Here is a 14,347-nt window from a genome sequence, read left to right as displayed (position 1 = left end):
GACCACATAAAGCATGTCTCACATTCTACAGATGCAAAAACTCAAATTCCTCATCCTACTCTGGAAGAAATGCTAGTATATGTAGATTAGGTGGACCAAACCTAAATGTAGGAGAAATGCTAGTCTTCTAGATTATAACACACTTCAGAATACAGCAGAACTATGTATTACTCATATTTATTCAACACCAAAGGATAACTCAGAAGGCTAATAGAGTATCCGGAATCTTAGGATGGTTGGAAAATTCACCACAATCAACCAATTTAGAATGAAAAAAAGGGGGGGGGGAGAAAATTGAAACATTAAATATGAGAGCAATATGTATAACTTCATATTCTTAAATATTCAAGAATTCTAGAAATGAAACCAGGTACCTTGATCAGCAACATTTTCAGGAGAGGTTCATCAGTTACATTAGAAGAGTTAACAATGTGAAGAGGTTCTCCTTTAGAGTCTAGAAGGGAAAAAGACAAGGTAACATCTCTTAAATACTTCAAACCATCTTTTAAGACAGAACCAGCCAGTTACATATATGTATGCTTATCAGAACTCATAGAAAAGGATGAATTAGCTTTACTATATAGAAATGATGTCTCAGTAAGCCTGGCTTTGAAAAAAGAAGCTCCATAAAAATAAGAGATAAATGAACAAACCCAGCAGTAGTCAATAACAACTGTTACAACACTTGGTACTACTGTTATTACTCTCATTTGAACAAATCATAATATATTAAGGAATGAACCTAAAAAGTTTATGAAAAGTAAGAATTACTCTCAATGTAAGTTTGCTTGTAAGATATTTCAAGAGTTTCTATAAACTTTAAATACTCATAAAAACTCTAAAAGTTGGCTTGCTATAATTCAGAAAGTGAATTACAAAGGTCCAGGATACCCACTAAACAATAACTTAAGTTTATTTGGGAGGAAAGGAATGAGACTACAAGATAATGTTAAATTGTTCCTTCTTTATTTTTCTGTATTATTTAATTTTCATTTTTACAAGCAAGCATTAATGTAACTGACAACAAATTTAAAATCTCATTTAATTTAAACAGATTTTTAAAATAAGAAATCATGTTTCCTTGTAAATTAACTTTTCAAAAAAGTCCATGGGGTCTGTACCTGGTTTCTGATTTCCTAAGATGTCAGTTCTAATGGCATAGTAATGTTGAAATGGTGCCTTTTATAAGTACTGAAGTGTTATATATAGACATATGGTTAATTTTTTAGGTATATTCCATTTTATGTTAAGTATATACATAGATATATTCTTTATTTATGATAATTACATGAGTGTACATTTTTTAAATATCAAATTCCTTGTTATCACTGTAATAAATTTAATCTAAATAACTATGGTGACATAAATAAATGTTTAATATTGATAAAAGGACCATCTGCCTAATGAATAATTGACACAAATAAAACTTCACACTCACCAGTAAAATCAAAGCACCGCATACTAATTTTTTTTAGATAAGCTTTAGCAGTCATGTCATATGTTTTAACTCTAGCTTCTACTCCAAGCTGCAGAACATTGAGTTCATGGAAAGGCCTTCCTTTCTTTTCTGCTTTTTTCATCAGAGTAACCACAACCTAAAAGGATGCATCAGTATTACCACAAACAATCTCATTAATATGCAATGTAGATAAATCAAGAATTTAATAACCATACAGAGTGATATGACCAATAGATTTAAACAATGTAAAAACATTTATTTCCATTTGTGCCTGAAAATTGTTTATTGTTATTTACCTCAGGAGGCACATATAACTGTTAAAACTTTGGAAGCATCACCACTATTTTCTAGTGGTTTTCAAAGGTAAAGTACAAAAATGACAATAAATAGCAATTTGGCCTAATTCCCAGATAATCTGGTCTTTCATTTGAAAGTCTGAGATTAACAGCTAATTTGTATAGAACTCCTAAGGCAAGGAAATCTCAATGGTGGCACTGCTGACATTTTAAGATGACAAATATGCATAACGGGGCTGTTACAGTCCTGTGCACTGTAAGATATTTGGCAGCATCCCTGCCTCTACCCACCAGTTCCCAGTAGCAGCCTCCCACTATGTAAGTAAGAACCAAAAATGTTTTCAGACAACATCAAGTATTCACCTGGAGGATGCAAATTTCTCGCCCTCTATCCCAATCACTGTCCCAAAGGACAGGAACTATCATAATATATATTACAAATGATATTAAAAGGACTTACAGGTTTTTTACATACACACATTAATTAAGAACTTTGGAAACAGAATTATTTATCTAACAATGTTTGAATTGTCAAAACTTAAAAATCTTTAGCAACTCTGATATTAACCAGAAAAAATACTGGAGGTTTAATATAACAAAGTTAGTTTCAACACCCTTTTAGCAACACTACAAGCATGTATTTCAGTTCAAAAACACAGAATCCATTTGTATAAAAAGTTTATAATTTTTAGCTCAGAGAACACAAATATTTAATGATGAAGGGCTTTTGGAGAAAGGTGCTTGCAGGTCCCTAGATCTACTCTTTTCTCACTTATTCAAAACTTTAAGCCTATTCCTTTCTATCCCTACCCTCTTTTCTGATCCCCCTTTTTTAGACTATTTATTTTTCCTTAAAAACTCAACTCAAATGTCACTTCTTCTAGGAAATCTTCCCAACCCTATTAGAACATCCTCTCGCTACCATCCATACCACAAGCTCCAATGTATACACTACTCTGAGTACATTTTAAATGAAAACATAAATACTTCAATTGTCTGAATTTGCATTCTGCCTCTGCATCTTTGGCATCTAGCACATACAATTTGTTCAATGTGTGAATAAAGAAGAGGAAAATCCACTTAATCTTTCCTCAAGAATCTGTAAATGGAAAGCATATGCTATATAGTAATAAACATTTATACCATATAGTAATAAACATGTTTTAAAATGCAGACATACTGTATTTTATTCTATAAGAGTTTCTAGCATTTGCAAAGGATTTCTCAATCATTATTTCCCTTTCCTGCCTTTCTTTTATGGAACTGCAAAGCAAGCCACATTCCAACTGTTCTGTAATTATAATAGTGAAAAAGCAAGTTACATGAAATACTATCATATTTCACCATGAAATAATATACACCCTATATATACTCATTCTTAATAAACACTCAAATTTGAAAGCACCATTGCTACATGAAAACAAACTGTGTAAGATTTTTCTCTGCCTATTATTTACAAGTTTAAGAGGTAATTCTAAGTATCCATTATTTATCTACCTCCTTTTACAAGAACATATGAAAATTACATACCTCTTTAATTTCAAAATTCAGCAAAATATTAATGATATCTACAGATCTAATTTCTTCCATTCCAGCTGTTAAAGTATCTTGTGAAGCATGTACATCTTGTGATATAGAGGTTTCACAGGGCTCTTTAATTTTACCTAAAGATGTTCAAAAGAAACTCATTTAGACATTTCTTTCACAAATATTTACTAAGGACAAATATCAGTACTTTGGATCTGGCAAAGGCCTAAAAATACAGAAATCAGTCATCTCTCTAGTCCTTAGAAAACTCATGGTATAGTACAAGACACATATTTTTAAACACAAGCAAAACAAGCAGGCCGCACTTATTGACATTAAGAGGGTAAATGTTAATAAAAAATATAAAATGCACAGAAAGCACAGAACAAGGTTTAACACCATTACAAGTAAATAAAGAAAGGTTTAACACAAGAGGTACCATCCAAGTAGAGCTCAACGACCTGCACACACAGAGAAGATATTCCAAGAAAAAGGTAAGAAATTGGGGGAAATCACAGAGTAATGACATGGGAGAGGTTTTATAAACAACAACTACAACAAAAAAGAAAAGTCATATGAATATGATGCTGTCTTTCTGAAATCAGCACATCCTGAAATACAATAAAATTGCTTTTTAAATTGTAATACACAAAATAGCAGTTGTCTCTGCTATGAGTATACTTGGGCACCAGATATTGTACTAAGTCTTATACAGGGATGGTCTCATTTAGTTTTTATAATATTCCTTGAAGGTAAAACTTTATTGTCCTCAAAATGCAGATTAAAAAATTGAGGGTTCAGACTCATTCAGTACCTTACCCAGTGTCACACAGATTACAAGGGGTGGGGTCCAAATTCATCAGTATGATTTGACAGCTTTCACTTTCAACCAACCCTCAATATCATTACATCATTCCTAACATTATCTTGACCACTGAAAGAGCAAACCAGAACCCTGAAATATCACCTACACAAGAAACCCATATAGAAAACCACTGCTATTGTTACCTTTAAGAAAGCAATGCCTATGGCAAGGTTTCTTAATTTTCATTGTTTTCCAGCACTGCTCCAAACATAATGTGAATAGCCAGGAGTGTGGGGTGGTCCTAACAAATATTTTGCTCTTACAAAACAATTCCAGGAATACTCAAAGATTTCTTAAATATGAAATACAAAGCACTAATCATTTTTAAGACAGTAAATTGGAGTTTAATATTAAAGTTAACAAAGTCTACTAAATTTTATTAATCAAAGGACCCATGAGAGTTAAAAGGAAAACCAGAAAGGAAAAAACATTTCTATACATATACCAACACATATATTTAATACAAAAAACTAGCAAAGGACTCGTGTCCAGGATGAACAACAATAACAAAAAACTCCTACTTATCAATAAAAACAATGAACACCTTGGTAAAAATGACAGAATAGACTTGAAAAGTCGGGTCACAAGAGGGTATCCAAATAGCCAATATCACCTGTCCCCCATACACTTTTTTTTTAAAAGGTGTTCAACTTCATTAGTTATTAGGGAACAAATAAAAAACATAGTAAAATATTACTGCATATCCACCAGAACGACTAAATTTTAAAACACTGACAATTCCCAAGTAATGGTGAGAATACAACACAAATGGGACTCATATATTACTAAAAGTAAACTGGTACAAACACTTAGAAAACCATTTGATATAATATGGTATAAGTTACTAAAGTTAAAATGAAAATCTAACATAGAACCCAGTACTTCTACTCCTATCTACATATCCAAAAGAAAAAAAAAAAACATATGAGTAGCCTCTCCTCCTCTGAGGGGGATATATTATAAAACACCTAGCAGGAGCCTGAAACCACAGATAGTTCTATATATAACACACCTATGATAAAGTTTGATTTGTAAATTAGGCACAGTAAGAGATTAACAACAATTATATAATTATTTTTTTTAGTTGTTGATAGAAGTTTTTTATTTTTTATTTATTTTTTTGCAGTGCTGAGAACCTAACCCAGTGCCTCACACATGCCAGGCAATTTGCTACTGCTGAGCCACAGCCCAAGCCCGATAAAGATAATTATAAAAAATAATGTGTAATAAAATTGCCACCAATGAGTTTCCACTACACTTGAACTTTGTGGTCAAATTAAATACTAAGGGTCATTTGAATATAAGCACTGGGATAGCATAAAAATCTACCTGATAACTAAGACAGCTACTAAATGAATGACAGAAAAGTAGCATATATCATGTGGATATGCCAAGCAAAGGGATGATTAATGTCCCTGGCAGAGCAGAATGCAATTTATAACTTTTAAGTTATTTATTTATGCAACTTTCCACTTGACACTTTCAAACCAGTATTGATCACAGCTAACTAAAACCCTGGAAAGCAAATCCACAAATAAAGAGAATTACTGTATGCTAAAAGACATATACAACAACACAGCAACTTTATTCACAGTAGTCAAAAACTAGAAACAAACCAAATGTTCATCAAAAATAGAATAGATAAAACAATTCTGGATACATTTTTATATTTGAACATTACATAGGAATAAAAAGAGCCAACTACTATTAAGTACAGTATCAAAAGAATTTCAGGAGGTGTTGAAAAAAAGCAGCCACATACAAAAGAGTAATTTATTCATAATTCCATTTACGTAAAACTCAAGAAGAGTTAAAACAATCTATAGTATTATAAGTTAGAATGATAGTTACATCTGGTTGGATTTGGGGGCACATGGAACTGACTGGGAAGGACATCAGGGAGGCTTTCTGAGATGCTGAAGACATGCAGTCTCTGTATCATGGTGACAGAATAGCTGTATCCACATGTAAAAGTTCATTAAGTTGTACACTTAAAATTTCTGTACATATATGTTATGTTATAGTAAAAAATTAAATGATGAAAAAATGTAGTGAAATATCATCTTTAACTCAGCAAATGAGCAAAAATTTTAAAGTCTGACAATACACTATATTAACAAGTTATAGGAAAACAACCTGGTGCCGGGCATGGTGGTGCACACCAGTAATCCCAGTGGTTCAGGAGGCTGAGGCAGGAGGATTGTAAATACAAGGCCAGGCACAATAACCTGGTAGGCCCTGAGCAACTTAGTGAGACCCTATCTCAAACTAAAAAATGAAAAAGGGCTCAGTGGTTAAAACACCCCTGGGATCAATCCCTGGTATCAAGGGTGGCGGGGGGGAGGAACAACCTGGTACAAGTACAAAACAGTACAAGTCCTATGGAAGGTAATTGACAGATCTATCAAAATTTTAAATTATGTTTTTAAAAGTTTATTGATTAAATTACTAATTAAATTTAAATTAATAAAGATTACATACCCTTTAACTGGTATTACCCTACAAGTACTTGTAAAAGTGCATGTACAGGATATTGAATGCAACATGGATACAGTGAAAAAATTGAAAGCAAACTAAAATGTTTATAAAATGGAGACTTGCTAAATCATGATATTTCCACAGACTCTAACACCAGGTAGTCATTAAAAAGAATAAAGGAGATCTATACATAGAACATATACCAATATAAAATGAACACAAGACATAATTTAGGAAAAAATGAGAAAATTGCATATACACACAAGTGCTACCATTTTTTTGAAAAAAAAAGATTATATGTGTGTGTGCATGATACATTCATGTATATACATATGTGTAAAACAGCTTAAAATTTGTACTATAATTACCTTATTACTAAATCAAAAGGGACACAACTAATAATTTAAATTCTCTTCATTTTATTGCAGTATAATTTTTCAGTATCATCAGGGAATAGTACTTTATCAGCAAGTGCAATTCTTAAAAATATTTTACTACTAAGCCTTACTTAAAAATCACAAGAAGTATGCTACCATAAACAAGGACAAATTAAATATTTTTTTTCTGTACATGTAAATACAATAATTATCCCAGAAATCCACAACTGAATATTGACCCCCTTCTTAATGTCCTTCAACCAACTTACATAATTTTTTTTTTAAATGTTAAAATGACAATGGATTGACTGATTAACTAAAAAGAATCAAACATCTCCAAATATAACTTCTTGTTTGCTTTCTTGGTAATACAAATTACAATTTGTAAATTATATTTGTTTACTTCTCTTATATTTTCTCTTTCAGGCTAAGGATACATGTAGCTGAGTGATATAGACTCTGTGCTTTTAACATGCACAAGACTCTGGGTTTGCTACCCAGCACCACAAAAATAGGAAAGAAAGAGATTATTGTCTACTAAATTATAAAATAAAATAGACATATTTAGTATGCCACCTATTGTCAGACTCTTACCTGTCTCTTGTATTCTTGGTTTCACTTTATCTAGGTCTTCAGTAGCCTCACCAAGATTTTCTCCCAATATTCTAAATAAAAGATTAAGATCTTCCTGGTTTAGACTAACCTGTGAGATATTATGTTAAAAAAGAAAAAAGGCATTTCATTGTACAATGAAACAATTTAATGCAGAAAACTAATTCTCAGTAATAAAACACAAAGGACAGTATAACCTAACAATCAAAAATTTATATAATTACTATCCACTCAAGTATTTCACTACTCATTTCATGTTAACATTTTTATTTTCAAAGAAAATGTTTATAGAACAATATAATTTAAAAGTCAATATGAGCCACAATGACTTATCTTTATAAAAGGTTAATTATGATTCAAGAAATCTGATCTTTTAAAAGTGACAAATTTTGAAAATGCACACACTTCACTTTTTAAACAATAACAATTCCGGTGAAATAAAGACTGTTCTTAATATTAAAAATAGGCATTTCCCTCAATGCTATAATTATCTTTGGAGAACCTTAGGTATTCTAAAAATAAAAGTATATGTTTATAATAAATAGTATCAAATGGAATATGTTAATAGTTTACACACAGATCTCTGCAAATGCTTATAATAACAAATATGAAAGTTAAGTAACACTATCTGAAGATTAAATTTTACTGAAAAGAATAAAATAACCCTGTTGAATATCATCTGGCTGGAATTGTTCTTATATCATTCAGTAAAACATTCTACCTTTTATTTGAATATATACTAAGAAAGTCTCCAGAGTTTAAAATTTCAATGATGAAGGATTTTTCTCTCATGTACTCACATTCATTGAATCAAGATGTCCTTTAATTTCCACAACAGGCACTTTGTGGTACCAATTTGCAGCTAGATTTCGATTTACAGAAAACTCCAAATTAATTGGGTGCAACAGCTGAATATCAGGATGGGAGATGCCTGGCTGGATTATTGTCCTAATAACCAACAGAAATGATACATATGCGAAAATAGGAGGAAACGCAACATATAATTTTAAAAAAACAAAGTGAAGCAGCTATCTTCCACTCTAAGTAATGACTTTAAGCTGAACTTATAATTAAATTAATTTATAATCCATTGGCAAGGTCAGATTAAAATATCTGATAAACAATGAAATTATTATGAATACCTTTATCTTTAAATAGCAGACAAGTGATAACTGCAAACATTTTGAAAACAAAGTCACACTCTTAAAAACATTGGAGAAATCATCAAATTGTTATTCAAGGATTAAAAACAGTTATGTGCCAATAATGATGTGTCAGTGATGGACCACATATATCACTGTGGTCCCCTGGGATTCCTCTTGCCTAGGGACTCTGTAGCTGTCATAAAGACAGTGCAATACATTATTTCTATATTTGGGGTAACACCAGTATAGATAAACCTACTACACAGCCAGTCATAAAAGTACAACATGCTCAATTACGAACAGCACATAATATTTGGTGATAATAAATGACTGTTACTGGTTAATATATTTTCTAGTCTTTCACTACTTAAGAATGTACTCCTTCTACTTAAAAAATGTTTACTATAAAACAGTATGTCATGTTAAATTGGCTGAAGCCTCATACAACATATGTCTCATGTTTACTGTGTATCCTGACCATATAGATTCTGACCAAGAGATCACATGGAATGATTGGCTGATACCACCAATGTTTGTGTAAGGACACTCTGTGATGTTCATACAATGATGAGATAGCAAAATGTGCATTTCTCAGAATGTATCCCCATCATTAAGTGAAGCATGACTATATATTTTTAGGTACAAAGACTAAGGAAAACATTAGCAACGTGCATGCTAACAACATTTTCTTGGGAGTTTCATAAAGTTTTTCTCCAGAACTGTTTTATGAACTTGCTTTACAATCATTACCTTTTTATTCTGGATAAAAATCTGATTTGATAGGGTAGAAAATAATTTTCTAATCTTCTTGTGTTTTTATGTGTCATGTGTGAGCACTGATGATACGAAATTACTTACAAAGTATTCCTGCCAATAATGTCTAAGCTCCATCAAACCATGATGAATCACTCAGATAAAACTAAATTGAGAACTGTTCCAGGAAGTAACCAGACTACACTCTTCAAAACCACCAAAATCGTGAAAAATACAGAAAGGTTAAAGGACATTCCAGAATAAGTGTGTATTAGTACAGAAATCCCTCTTAATAGTAGAGAATGCAATTAAATGCCATGTGTGATTCTGGTGGGGGGAATTTACTGTAATGGACATCACTGGATCAACAGGTATAACCTCAATATTGAATGCACATTGGATAATATTATACCAATACCAAATTTCCAGAATTTGATAATTATATTATAGTCAATATAACTGACCTTGCTTTCAGGAGGCACATTCTAAAATATTTAAGGGCAATGGGTCAAGATATCTATTCTCAAACCAGTTAGCAAAATATGATTTAAATAATAATACTATGCATACATATATTAAAGCAATATAAAATTGGTAAAACTACTAAAATGTATAAAGTACACTCATGGTACTATTTCTATAATTTTTCTATAGGCTTAAAATTTTTCAAAATAAAAAGCTGTTTTAAAAACAGCTGTATGTAATATGTAGGGGAAGTTTGTTAGGTATGAGTTTCAAAATCACAAAATTTCAGAGCAAAAATTAACATAATACTTAAATCCATAACTGCAGAAAGAGCATACCTAGAAAGCTTGAGTTTTGTGAGCTGTACATCCATTCTGTCAATTACTGGAGGATTTAAGGAGTCTTCACCAGACACCAAACTAAAATGATTTTGAACTCTGATTAATCCAAGATCTACCACTACAGCATTGGTGGAAATGGAAGACTGTGGGATGATAATAACTGGTGCTTTCAAATCAATGTAGAAGGAAACACGAAGGCTCCTCTGAGCAAGGTCCTTCACACTCATGGCAGCCTTTTCTGCAGCCTGGGCAGTGGCAGCACTCAGTGCCTCCTTAGCTGTCTGGAAATTGTTCATGAAGTTCTGTGAACACAAAGTATAAAAGTAAAAAATAAACACATAAATAACACTTTCTGTATATATATATATATATATATATATATATATATATATATATATACTTATTATTTTCAATGACTTTATAACATTTGTTATCATAATTATCAGATTTATTTATTTCTAAATTGAAAACTCAATATTTAAATAATGATTTTACCAGAAGTGACATTAGGAATTTATGAAGATAGACAATCTGAATACAGCCAACATTCAGTGATAGCACAGCATCCACTTTGGACATATCAGTATACGAATCTCCCTCAGTAGCATCTGGATACAAATCCAAATTAAAACGAAAAACTTCATTTCCCATTATTGACACGGCCTGAAAAACAGAGTTGTGAATGTTCTCTATCCAGGAAAGTAATGACAAAATAAAATCCCATTCAGAAAATGTTTTACATTTCTAACCTTTATAAAAATAAATATTTAATTGAAATATATTTGTTTTTAAAAAATAAATTATAAAATAGAATTTCATATTCAATCATCAAAAAATATTAACTGTTTACTATTACATACTTGTTTATGAACTGTCTTAGGATCAATATCTGTGACAATAATATTTTCCAGTCTGGCAAAAAGTGATTGCTTCTTTGACTGAAGAGAAAGGGCGGAATCAAGGCCTGAAAAAAACATGTTATTATTATAATTTCTACAGATCTGTCATAAATAAGATACTTATTTCCACTGTATAAAATTATTTTAAAGTTTTAATTTTTTAGCAATGTCTAAATCCCAATGAATAAAGTTCTAATATTAGATATTTTTTAGCTTTATAAACATCAAACCTATACATTTATCAAAAATTAATTATCCGAAAAAAACACATTTAGTATATCTCAGAATTACACAAATCCTTTATACTTTAGGTCATTTTTATGGAGCCTGTTAAAGTCTCATGAACCAAATTCAGACTAGTAGATGTACTGCCAAGCCAAGACAAAGAAAACAAAACAAAAAAGAAAAAACCCAGAGCTTTCTGTTTTTTTAAAATTCTTAAAGAATTTCATTAAACATATTACACATATTCTTTACCTTTACCAGATTATAATAAACTGACAAAGTTAAGGCCAGGAGAAAACCTAGATGAGTTTAGCAGATTTGCCTAAATGAACATAATGGGCTCACAGATTTTCTTCTACATTATAGGTTTGCTTTGCCTAAAGTACAAATGAATAAATATGGTGTACAATTATAAGATTATATGTAAAGATAATATGAAGCTTAAAAAGGTCTAGTAATGATCAAGCATTACATAGACCTTCAACTGAATTGAACTGATGCTTCTCCCAGCCCATCAATGGTGTTCTAACAGTAGCATTAGTATTCTTTTCCACCTCCTAGACAACTCTCAGAAGGCCATAGCACATGTGTGTGGTTCAATTTTAAGGTCAAGTTCTGACCAACTTCTACAGTCCAAAAAGAAAGCATCCAGTCTAATCACACACTGACAGGTATTTCACAGCTCAGAGCACTCCATTTGTATACTCCCTGGTATTGAGAAAGGGGGGGGGGGGGAAAGAAGATCACAAGAGAATGAGTGTGCAGGCTAATCTCTTAATGAATTTTTAGTACTATGAGATCTTTACCTTGAATCTTGATTTCAGCAATATTGCTCTTCTCATCACAAACAATGACACAGAAAGCATTCAACTTGGCAAACAGCCTAAACCCAACAATGTCACTATCTTTAGAGGACACAATCACTAAAAATAAAACAAAGAATTCTATCACTGTGAGATTCCAGTAATCCATATTTTGTTAAGCTTTTTTCTCCATATTAATTAAACCATAATTCTGCTAAATATATGTAAATACACATTTTTTAAATTCTCAAACTCTTTAAGATCTCAAATACTTTTGTTTTGTACATCCTACAGAGGTATGTTACTTTTATAATTTAAAAGCAAAAAAAAAGAAAGAAAGAAAATGCAAAATAAATAAATAAAGACACTAGACATTACTTAAGGTCACACACCTTAAGCAAAAGAGTCAGAATTTGAGTGGAATTCTTTCTGATCTAAAATCTGAACTTATTTAATTAGATGCTGTCCCTGAACCCCTTCCTTTGGTCTCTGGGTCTTGATTTCCACATGTCTAAAATGGCAGGGAAGACTGATATGGAACCTCTTCAGGAGCCACTGAGAAGGGAGGGAAGAGCTCAGAATAAATACAGGTCTTGTTCCTCTATTACCCTCTCAAAGGCAACCACCACCAAAATAAGAGCAAAAACAAACATTTTCAAAAACAATAGCATGGGTTATATTTGCCCTATAGATCAGGTGCTCACATATGATTCAATTTGAAGAAAAGGGCACAATGAGGGGGAGAACATGCATTTGAATGATTAAATTAGATGATCTCTAAGATTCCTCATTTCACCCTGGAATACTAAAACCCCTGCTAACAATAAACAAAACACATTTTTCATACCTTTCTGCAAAGGTGAATTTTTTTGTTTTTCAGTTGAAATCTGTACATCCTTGACAACACCCACATTTTGACTATCTGATGGAATAATGGTTGTCAGGTAGTTAATAGAAGAGAGAAGTGCTTGTGCTTGCAAGAAGAGATTTAAAGATGAAAAGGCCACCTAAAAAGATGTTTTAGGAAGAAAATTAGTTTTATTTGACCATTTATAACTTGTACTCCACACAGTGACTCACCCCCCCCCACGCCCCACCCAGAGGCTCCCAGCAGACTTTCTACCAGCTGGAAAGAAAAGAGGAAAGGAAGGTTCAGGACTCCATAAAGTAGGGAGTACATGGAAAGCAAGTTACACCCACAAAGTTGAGGGGTACATTAGAATACCACAACAACTTAATTACTCCATCCTCCAAGCATAATGATAACAGAATTTATAATCTGCCTCTCATGACCATTCTGATATTCAACATAAGCCATCCATAATGACTTACTGGATTTTTTAAATATATTTATCTTTTGGGTGTAGCTGGACACAACACAATGCATTTTATTTTTATGTGGTGCTAAGGATCAAACCCTAGGCGAGCGCTCTACTGCTGAGCCACAATCCTAGCCTCCTTACTGGATCTTAATGGCACATTTATTATGATTATTTAAAAGATATAAATCAGAAAATAAAACTCCAGAACCACTACAAAACTCCAGGACCACTATGGGCTACTAATATGTTTAGAAATGATTCCAAAAGTAGCACCCATAAAATTTAAATACATAAGATACAATTGTAGGTTCCCAGTTACTAAGTGATCTTCAAAAACCACAATAATGGTTCCATCATTTAAAAAGAAACACAGAATATATGACTTGTAAGAAACAAGTACTACATGTTTTAAAAACAAAGACTCTTTAAATCGAAGGTAGGAACACATATTAATTCCAAGAATGTGTGGCTTTCTAATAGCACATTTAAATAAAATCAAAATTTGTTCACAGAAAACAATTTTTCATTTCCTCAAAACACTAAATTGATACAAAAACCACAAAAAGGAAGGTTCTGAAGATTATGGCAGATTTTCCCATCTCTCAAAAGCATTCATTTAAAGTCATATCTCTCATTTTCATTTTAGTGTAACACACAAGAACTTTTCTTCTTCTTCCTCTACAGTACTGCCTAAGAAGTAATAACTTCAAAATTACTTACCACCTTTCTTTATACCTTATGCACTTCTTCACTCCTATATTCAAGACGTTATTTAGTTTG

General features: G+C 31.9%; 1 protein-coding gene across 2 annotated transcripts in view; it reads right to left on the bottom strand.

The window, feature by feature from the left end:
• The window catches only part of LOC124080583 (intermembrane lipid transfer protein VPS13C), a 140,760-nt gene that overhangs the window by 36,081 nt on the left and 90,332 nt on the right, over nt 1-14,347 (bottom strand). For both annotated transcript variants that reach the window (XM_058573333.1, XM_046426544.2), the window contains 10 exons: nt 13,093-13,252; nt 12,249-12,365; nt 11,179-11,282; nt 10,814-10,981; nt 10,316-10,620; nt 8,415-8,562; nt 7,597-7,705; nt 3,286-3,419; nt 1,439-1,595; nt 375-454 (listed from right to left, as the gene is read on the bottom strand). In XM_058573333.1, coding sequence (XP_058429316.1) covers nt 375-454; nt 1,439-1,595; nt 3,286-3,419; nt 7,597-7,705; nt 8,415-8,562; nt 10,316-10,620; nt 10,814-10,981; nt 11,179-11,282; nt 12,249-12,365; nt 13,093-13,252 — 1,482 coding nt within the window. The remainder of the gene's footprint in view (nt 1-374; nt 455-1,438; nt 1,596-3,285; nt 3,420-7,596; nt 7,706-8,414; nt 8,563-10,315; nt 10,621-10,813; nt 10,982-11,178; nt 11,283-12,248; nt 12,366-13,092; nt 13,253-14,347) is intronic.

The sequence above is a fragment of the Marmota monax genome, unplaced genomic scaffold (assembly GCF_021218885.2).
Source record: "Marmota monax isolate L192 unplaced genomic scaffold, Marmota_monax_Labrador192_F-V1.1 WCK01_AAM20220418_F8-fsc00078, whole genome shotgun sequence".
Lineage (NCBI taxonomy): Eukaryota > Metazoa > Chordata > Mammalia > Rodentia > Sciuridae > Marmota > Marmota monax.
Note: the sequence above shows the minus strand (reverse complement) of the source record. Positions and strands in the feature narration are given on the sequence as shown.